Source organism: Perkinsus marinus (genome assembly GCF_000006405.1).
Source record: "Perkinsus marinus ATCC 50983 genomic scaffold scf_1104296962554, whole genome shotgun sequence".
Lineage (NCBI taxonomy): Eukaryota > Perkinsozoa > Perkinsida > Perkinsidae > Perkinsus > Perkinsus marinus.
The window spans coordinates 121109-129901 of NW_003205389.1; the positions used below are offsets into that span (position 1 = coordinate 121109).

Consider the following 8793-nt stretch of genomic DNA (forward strand, 5'->3'; position numbering starts at 1 on the left):
GGTTGCACAGGTGAACTGGCACTATGACATCGTCGAAGCACCCGCAAAGCTCCGTGGTTTTCATTTTCCACCGCTTAAACGCTATCAGACGTGGGATGAAGACAAGGACAATAAGCTCCTCGGCTACGTTCTCAAAAACGACATTCTATCCCCGGTTTTCTCGGCTAAATTACTACCCGTTGATGGCAACTCGTCTTTGGTGACTAAGCGCATGGTGAGTCATACACTCGCATCCCTATACGATCCGCTAGGGAGATATATCGAGTGCAGCATGAAGGCCAGAGTTCTTTGGAGGTCGGTCGTGGAAGCTGTGAAAGACGACAACCTATCGCCATCATTAACGTGGGAGAACCCGGTACCCAAGGCGTTGATACTTGATGTCAATCGTTGGACGGAGCTGGCTTCAACCCTACCGCCCACGCCCCGGTTTATACCGGTGAAGCCGAGTCCGATGGTCAATGAGAATGGTTCATGTCAAATATTGGTGTCTTGTGATGCATCCAACATAGGGTGGTGTGTGGAGGTGCGGACCAAACTAACAGAGCTCCCAATAAGCCCTCGGCTGTGCGCCAGAGCTGGGCTTTTTCCACACAGGAGATCGGTCAACTCTGAGGGGAAAACGACCTCAGTTCCCACTTCAACGGTGCCGAGACTGGAGCTTCACAGTCTCTTCCAAGCCGTCAGAGAGCTACTCCGTCTATGCTCGACTCTGGAACTATCATCTGCATCTAGAGTATCGGCCGTTATTATGTCTGACAGCCTGATCAACATACAAAGACTCTGCCGTATGAGAGATAAATCTGAGGTCGAGCTCCTCGCCGACATAGGCAAGAAGGGAAGGTGTAACTATTCGAGGGCAGATCTAAGCAAGTTAATGAGAATCAGGCAGCAACTCATCGACTGTCCCATCGAGGTCTGCGTGCTACATCTCCCATCTGCCCTCAACCTAGCCGATGACGGCTCACGAGGGAGGATGCCTTCTAGAGGGGCGATCGAGCTACAGCTCCTAGAAGTAGCTCTGGCGTCCCCGAATCAGCGTCCTTATTATTCTCCAAAGGAGAGGCATTTCTACAACCAGAACGACGAGGATATGACCTTCACTGGCATCGAATGCGACGCCGTCTTGTGTGTGACAACTCCTCAGGCTGGGCCATTGCCGCCCCCCTTACAGGACCACATGCACCCTCATACTCTGACAGAGTCAGATAGGGAGACTATTGATAAGTCTATCGACGATTCGGTCGTGCAGGATGGCTACTATGGTGCGATCCGCTCATACCTTCTAGATGGTTCTATCGCACAAGGTATAACTCCGGCCAGACTCAAACGACAGGCTACTAACTTCGAGTTGGATGGTGATGGTAGACTCTACAGAATTGTTCGACAGCGGCCAGATGCAACTTTGGTACGCCAAAGAGTAATTTCCAGTCATGCTCGTGCCCTCATCGACAAGATCATCATCACCCATCATCTGGAGTCTCATCATCTCGGACCTCAAAAACTTGCTCATCGCCTATCAGACCATTTCTATTGGCCTAGGCAACGCCGCACAGTAGCCAGAGCTCTCAAGTGCTGTATTCCATGCTTGAAGAGCAATGCTATCCGCCGGTTCAACTCGAGTGCAGGTCTCCATCACGTAGCGGATTTACGCCCTGGGCAAGTCCAAGCATGTGATATATACCTACCTTATACGAAGGTCGACGATGCGACTTCGGATCGCATTGTCGCTACTCTCGTTATGACGGATTTAGCATCTGGCTTTCTAAGGGTCCAACCTCTCTATGGTAATGTCTCGTCGTCGACTGTATGCTCTGCACTGGACCTACTCTATGCGAATGCTTATCGTCCCACAGTCCTCATCACTGATAATGCAAAGACATTTGTCTCAACCCACACTGCTCGGTGGTGTCGTGACAGATCTATTTTGCAACTGGCATGTCCGGTATATGCTCCTAACCTTGCCTATTGGGAGCGCTCCCACAGGGAGTTAAGCCGGTGCTTGAAGGCCTGTCTGTTGGACCCCAATATCGCTGGCACCAGATCGTGGTTCGACGCGCTGGTTCAAGTGGTTGATCATCTCAATGATGCCCCCTATAGTTCGGATTGTTGGTTGAGCCCTAGACTAGTAGCCCACCCACACTATGACATTGACCACTTCTACAACCCCGAAAACGCCTCAGTCGACAGTCTCGCCCAGAAGCTCACATCCGTTAGCCAGCCAGCAGTGGCTCGAAGAATCCGTGATGAGGGTAAGAAGGTCTACACTCTGCGTATGTTGGATTACTTCAACCACTGGGCTAACTTCAAGGAGGCAAGCCGGGCCAGAACATTGGCACATCACGGCCGGCCATGTGATCTGAAGAAGGGCGATACCGTGTTTCACCTAACTGGTCAGGCTTCTAAACTAGCGACTAGAGTGGCCGGCCCATTTATTGTGGAGTCTATCGACGAGAACCACAAAGGTACAGTCATTATCCGAGGCGCTAACCATTCTACTAGTCGTGTTTGGGTATCTAACCTCATTAAAGTTCCACCGCTCACATCATCCACAGCTGCTGAAGCACAAGCTGGGCCCACTTCCACTCCAAGGCCAGATCTGTCGCCCGATGGTTATGCTTGGACGCTGGATCATCTTCCACCAGTTCAAGTCCTTCCTCCACCGAATTATTCTGGTCCGAGACGGTGAATGCTCAGAGTATCTCTCGTAGTTTTTCGTTAAGCTTCACGGTCAAATGCAAGCTCGATTCTGCTGAGCTGCATTTCATTTTCCGTACCAAGATGAACCTAATACACTCCTCAACTCTACTCACACATAGGGGTGACATTCAGTTGCTGAGTCATCATTTATCGCACTAGATCCAAGGTGCAGACAAGCCCGCAATGGCTGTGGTGAATCTTGTCCACCTGCGTCGTGCGACGCTGTTATTATCCAATTACTTCTTCGCTTATTACAGTCTTGATCAGTAGATCGCTCACATCCTGGCGGGGAGAATTCAGTGATCCACACTGAAAGAGCCGTTAAGGATTAGTAAGACGTCAAGAGGCGTCACACTATTGCGCTGCGTATCCTTTTGTTCGTACGTACTAGTCTTCGACCACCCGACTGTGGTATTGTGTTGCGGAATAGTACCCGCATATCGACTCCAACACTCCTAACAAGGAATTGGATAAATAATCGCTCATCATGGCGAGCGCTACTTTTCATCTCCTCGAAGGCGGCGGTGGCAGAAGAGGGAAGACCTCTTGATCACGCTTGAATGACGTTCCGTTTGCTCGGGCATATGAACCGTGGGTTGATCCGTCATAGGTGGTCTAACTCCGCTGTTGGTCTGGGCTTGGCTCTACAGAGGCGTACCATGTATAATGGAGGTAGCCATTTCTGAACATACGCACGCTGTTGATGTTGATCCCTGTAGGATACCCTTATCATTACGTTACGTACTACGACGATCCTAATTACGACTGTGAGGCTGATTTCGAGTTCGAAGAGATCCCCCGGGATGAGTTCGGTGTCCCTGCTCATGTTCCACCAGAAGTTTGTAAGTGTCATCACCACACGAATATCATGTTTCTCGTATTGCATCGACTTCAGCGACTCAAATTCGCCACACCTACTACGTGCCGCCTCAATACTTTCCTTTCCTCAAGAAGCTTGGTGATGACACTCCTGAACTGAAGCCCTACACCGACAAGGTGATCTGAGATTATTGTGGTATGAGTACATGTTGTCTTGGTTGATCAGTTAATCATGGGCGACATGACCTATGACGACTACGAAGAGATGTTTTACAAGTTTGCCAAGCCTCTGAAGATCTATCGTCATCGCATCCCCTTACCCTACCGTACAGTTGACGAGATCAAACACGAGGACTACGTACGGTACACTATCATCATTTCTAACACTCATTTTTATATTTCAGGTGACCTGGTGTGGCAAGTGGTATTCCTTCCGACAGAGGGTTCAAGGTGATTACTATTCCCGTCATTACTTCCGCGATTGGCTCATTGGTATCATCCTCGGCTGCTACTTTGGACATTTGGCTGTTCTCCAGCATAGACAGTGAGGCTTTGGGCTTATTGATTCTCCCCCCCTCCATTCGAAGGTAGGTACCGTATTGATATGAAACTGTTCTACCTCGAGGCTCCGGAGCACAAGATTAACTGGGTTAGACCCCGTGGTGATCTCTAATACAGTGGTCTCATGATATACTATTTATTCTCTCGTACAGCGACTTGGGAGACGAGTCGCATCCCACAAGGGGGCTTAGTGATATTTATAGGGTATTAGCATGTTTTTTGATGATATCTCCGCTGATGCTGTTGTGTTATCGCGCTTCAAGAGGGGGGTGCATGCCGGCTCGACACGGTAGAATGTGACGAAGTTATGGTATGGTTTCACAGTCCACTAATTGCGTTGAAGGTTTTTTGATCATTGTGGTTGGTAATGTCGTCATCACCTCTGAGATACTCTGACTTGGTCAAGGATTCCCTCTTGGGTGGTGGGGGGATGGAGAACGGCTTGCAGTCGACTGCCATATACTGGGAAGCTTGGTCGACCTCCTTTAGTGGTAGTAGCTTAGTGAGATTACCACTGTATTTATTATGCGCTATTCTAGGCCTGTTCGGTGGTTTATATGGTAGTAAATGGTCATGGAAAGTCTTGGATGATGAAATAAGGCAGAGATTTGGAATCGATGGCGCTGATACTAAGAAGCACGACGGTAGTAAAGTTTGGTGAAAAAAATGGATTTTTCTGGCAGCTTTTGTTTTCGCTCCCGGGGACCGTCAGTATGTGAGGAAGTACGCGGGCGATGCGGATATATACGACATCGTGCCTACTAAGAAGAGGTACTGCAACATTGGGCGTATATTTTGTATAGTTATGACTTGGGTCAGGTACAACTTCAGCTTCTTCCCTACTGGCACTAAGTGTTAGAGAAAAGATGGTGACAGTGACGGTGGTGACACTGGTGCGGATCAGTTTCTCTGTATTATTCGCAGCTTGTTGTGTTATAGTACTCTAGGGGGTAGTGTCGGCCGAACCTATGGCTCAGTGGATTAGTCTTAGGGGGAGTGATTGAATGGACGCCGACGCTGACTCGCCACGTAACGGATTGGAGTTGCGGCAGGAAGACCTTCCGAATGGAGGGACTATGGCGGATGCCTTATTGGAGAGGGAGAGAGAGTTCAAGCCTTTCGTAAGGTAGTAGTAGTAGGGTCTTCAACGTGGAGGGATTCACGATGTTGTAGATTCTATGATACGGCTACGTACAACGCGGTAATTAGGGCGACAGTGAGTACACAGACTGATGATGAGGGGACAGAAGATAGGGATGCTGATGGATGGTTTAATGGTGTTCCTCAAAGTAGTACTGTTGGGGTTGGTCGAGACTGTCATATAAGCTCGATGAGCTCGTACTGTCAGGCCCTGTACGCCAGCCAAAGCGACGGAGGTATACTCCTCCTGTAGAGGCATCTGAGGCGGTTGTCGCTTCCCCTCAGCAGCCTGATGCCGAGGCAAGCACCAACGATGAGGATGGTGAAGTGTGAGGCTAATCACCGCTGTGAGCCACCGGTATATCCCTCTTATCAGGACGGTGTCACAACGAGAAGTGGCAGCCCATGAGTACACGGATGTTCTCGAGGAGGAGCTCGTCATTGACGAGGCCGACCTGGTAAGGAAGAAGGAGACTTGCATGCTCAGATGGTTGGAGTGATGGTGAACTAGGTACCAGAAGACTCGACAGAGGAGTTCGTAGTGGTGCAGGATGATATGGGGCGTGATCGGCGAGTTCGTCCTGATTCCGAGACTTATAAACGGTATTGCAGTATCGCTTCCTAGGATGTCCTTGAATGCTGCTCATGCTCCTCAGATATCGTCGTATATCAGCCACACGGAGAGCTAATGAGCAGGTCGCCGCTGATTCGGAAGAGCAGTCGGCAGCGGTCACTACGGTTGTGGAGTCGCTACAGGAGAAGGATGAGGATCGGCCGGAAGCTCGACAGGCGGAGGCGGGTAGAGGCGTCATAGCATATGATGACCTTTGAGTTTAATGCGGTGTTGTGCTGTTGAGTTGGTATAGGCTCGGGACGCTCGATGCCACAGTGTAGTGACAGCGCCACATTGGTGAGAGCATTGTGTCACAATTTGTCTCCTCCCAGCCGCCGACGTAACCTCTGCTTAGTCTGTGCTCACGTCTACTCTTGACGTCCGTAGATATATTTTGGCAAACGTCAACCGAACCAGCATTTAACGTTTTTATAAGTCGTTTTACGTATCGTGTCATAAACTCCATTACTTTTGGCAGTCCTGTTCTGTCTAATGTAGAGGTGGTTAGGTTCTGTCAGCTCCTCTTAATGGTGACATAGGCCTATCGCTACTGTTCTTTATGGGGTATCGATGTTCTTGTTCACATACTGAAAGTTTGAAGACTTGTATTATTGCGTGCTTCCTGTGACACTTCCGAGCTTAAGCGTTGTCTCCTTTTGTGTGCTGAGGGTCATCACTCCTAGTGATGCCCCATCACAACGTGGGTGACAACGAGCCCTCAACGCTCAGGAAATAGTGGTAACTCTTGGAAACGGGTCGAACATAGTCTCCTTGTCGCGTTGAAGTCGTCCGACATATCATACAAGTTGGAAGTAGTCATTGCATTATCTATGGGAGCTGATAAATCTGAAGAAGAGTCAGTAGCCTCGGGACAGATCCCCGAGATCGCCGATGATGCTGTATTCCTCTCGAGCGAAACGGTTGATACTCCCGTCATTCAGGGGTAAGTCCAACAGAGCCTTTGTCGTCTTTAAAGAGTGTCGCTTCTTCGATGGTAGGTACGATTTTAATAACGGAGTCGACTTCAATGCGATGATGGATCAGATGATGTATACAGGTGCTCTTTTTCTCCCCTTTATTGTTGTAGTTTTCTTCACTGGGAGTTGTTGCTAGGCTTTCAAGCCACCAATCTTGGCTTGGCGTTCAAGCAGATCGATGCGATGCTGGATTGGAGTCTCAATGACGAGCCTGTTGCTGATGATGAGGACGAGGAGTAACACTCTATGGGCATCTTGAGAGAACTCACAGTGGCGATGTGATGCATCGGTGGCATTTACGGCTTGCAGGTTCCGAAGTGAAGAGGCACGTTTGAACGTACGTACGAAGGTATGGCTTTCGTACACTTCCAATATCATCTCTAGTGGATGCCGTGAGCTCATCCGGTATATAGCTGAGCACCATATGGTAGGCATTACAACAGCCGCACTGATGGGGCCAATCAACTCTCGATAGGCGCAAGTGTTTATTACTACGGCTGGTGGCATCGAAGAGGATTTCATCAAATGCCTTGCGGTAAGAGAAGGTCCCCTTTAATTCACATACAGTATTGCTGGACTACAGGATTTCCATCTCGGTGACTTTGCTCTTGACGGTAAAACGTTACGTCGTAGAGGACTCAACCGCACGGGAAATCTGATCGTCCCTAATGATAACTACTGCAAGTAAGCCGTGAGTGATAGAAATGGAACGCAATGAAGTGTGCAGGTTCGAGGAGTGGATCGAGCCTATCATCGACAAGATGCATGATGAGCAGGAACAGGACGGAGTTATTTGGACGCCCAGCACCATGGTACCATCACCATGGGGATAACAGTTGCGATGGTTACTTTCCTTATATCAGATTCATCGTTTCGGTAAGGAGATCAACGACCCACGCTCGGTCTACTATTGGTGTTACAAAAACAACATCCCTGTTTTCTGCCCTGCCATCACTGATGGATCGATCGGCGACATGATGTACCTAATCATAACCAAATTTTGTTAGAGGAGATTCAATTTCGCAGTTACTTCCATTCGTATAAGCGTCCTGGATTCATAGTCGATATCGCGGCTGACATTCGGAAGGTCAATGATGAATCTGTGAAGGCGCGCCATACCGGAGTTATCGTCATCGGTAAGCTTTCCGTTTCTACCGGTCTTCAACCGTTCTGGCCTTAGGCGGAGGTGTGGTAAAGCATCACGCTATGAATGCCAACTTGATGAGGAATGGTGCCGACCATGTTGTGTACGCAATGGTATCAGGAGGTAGATGATGATATGTGGGCAGGTACATCAACACTGCACAAGAATTCGATGGCTGCGACTCTGGTGCTCGCCCCGATGAGGCCGTGAGCTGGGGTAAGATCCGTATCGATGCCAAGCCTGTGAAGGTGTACACTGAGGCCACACTTGTCTTGCCTCTCATCATTGGGAAGTGCTTTGCCCCTAGGGTGGCCTCTGGGGAATGGGAGAGAACTCGAGGGGACGGCACGCGGATTGTAAGGCATTCGACCGTTGGCGACATGGGTTTGATGGTGTCTCATCGCAGGTTTATAACAAGTCGTATACTCCCAGCGAGCATGATAAGGAGAGGAGGAAGTTGATGGCCGTTAACTGATTCGTCACTACTGTTATTTTGCTTAACGATAGTTCGTTACACCGTTCCGTCTGCTTTATCTTCACGATTGATGTCCAGTTACTCACGATGTCCACAGGTTTTGTGTTTCACAGTCGTCATGAAGGGTAAGGCAAGGTTACCGCCATATCATGTGCAATCACGAATAGCCCAGTGCGATGGGTGATAGCGTATCGAAGAAAGCAGTTCTGGCTTGCGGTCATGACAAAACTCTTCGGAGGGTTTTGACAGTAAACACCTATGTTACTTTTCTAATGATTCTTACGGTTCAGGCAATCATATGAATATCGCACAAAAAACGCTTGATGAATATGGATAGCGAATAATAAACCCAATCCACGCGATAGGC

The 8793-nt window shown here is 49.1% G+C and overlaps 5 protein-coding genes across 5 annotated transcripts; all 5 read left to right on the forward strand.

Moving 5' to 3' along the window:
• Window positions 1-748: 748 nt before the first annotated feature.
• Pmar_PMAR026269 (hypothetical protein) lies at window positions 749-2686 on the forward strand (the record flags this gene model as incomplete). Its single annotated transcript, XM_002771730.1, has 1 exon — window positions 749-2686. One exon carries the CDS (start codon window positions 749-751, stop codon window positions 2684-2686), a length of 1938 nt encoding a protein of 645 aa, XP_002771776.1.
• A 571-nt stretch (window positions 2687-3257) lies between these two features.
• Pmar_PMAR026270 (conserved hypothetical protein) lies at window positions 3258-4189 on the forward strand (the record flags this gene model as incomplete). The annotated part of the gene is made up of 6 exons (XM_002771731.1): window positions 3258-3369; window positions 3417-3539; window positions 3593-3693; window positions 3743-3874; window positions 3921-4060; window positions 4108-4189. 6 exons carry the CDS (start codon window positions 3258-3260, stop codon window positions 4187-4189), a joined length of 690 nt encoding a protein of 229 aa, XP_002771777.1.
• Window positions 4190-4444: 255 nt separating this feature from the next.
• Pmar_PMAR026271 (conserved hypothetical protein) lies at window positions 4445-4936 on the forward strand (the record flags this gene model as incomplete). Its single annotated transcript, XM_002771732.1, has 4 exons — window positions 4445-4568; window positions 4617-4721; window positions 4761-4848; window positions 4897-4936. 4 exons carry the CDS (start codon window positions 4445-4447, stop codon window positions 4934-4936), a joined length of 357 nt encoding a protein of 118 aa, XP_002771778.1.
• A 117-nt stretch (window positions 4937-5053) lies between these two features.
• On the forward strand, window positions 5054-6057 carry Pmar_PMAR026272 (hypothetical protein). The gene is made up of 6 exons (XM_002771733.1): window positions 5054-5203; window positions 5251-5366; window positions 5426-5546; window positions 5594-5675; window positions 5729-5820; window positions 5874-6057. The coding sequence occupies exons 1-6, from the start codon at window positions 5082-5084 to the stop codon at window positions 6046-6048; spliced, it is 708 nt and encodes a 235-aa protein (XP_002771779.1). The 5' UTR covers window positions 5054-5081; the 3' UTR covers window positions 6049-6057.
• A 603-nt stretch (window positions 6058-6660) lies between these two features.
• On the forward strand, window positions 6661-8482 carry Pmar_PMAR026273 (deoxyhypusine synthase, putative; the record flags this gene model as incomplete). Its single annotated transcript, XM_002771734.1, has 12 exons — window positions 6661-6773; window positions 6829-6887; window positions 6944-7043; window positions 7117-7234; window positions 7283-7342; window positions 7391-7491; window positions 7535-7619; window positions 7671-7786; window positions 7834-7943; window positions 7988-8054; window positions 8097-8307; window positions 8358-8482. 12 exons carry the CDS (start codon window positions 6661-6663, stop codon window positions 8424-8426), a joined length of 1209 nt encoding a protein of 402 aa, XP_002771780.1. The 3' UTR covers window positions 8427-8482.
• Window positions 8483-8793: the final 311 nt, after the last annotated feature.

Coding starts and splice junctions, on each gene's coding strand:
- Pmar_PMAR026272 (XM_002771733.1), top strand. CDS start 5,082: ATGGACGCCGACGCTGACTCGCCACGTAACGGATTGGAGTTGCGGCAG. Junction 5,367..5,425: donor GTTTAATGGTGTTCCTCAAA/GTAGTACTGTTG, acceptor TCGTACTGTCAG/GCCCTGTACGCCAGCCAAAG. Junction 5,547..5,593: donor AACGATGAGGATGGTGAAGT/GTGAGGCTAATC, acceptor CCCTCTTATCAG/GACGGTGTCACAACGAGAAG.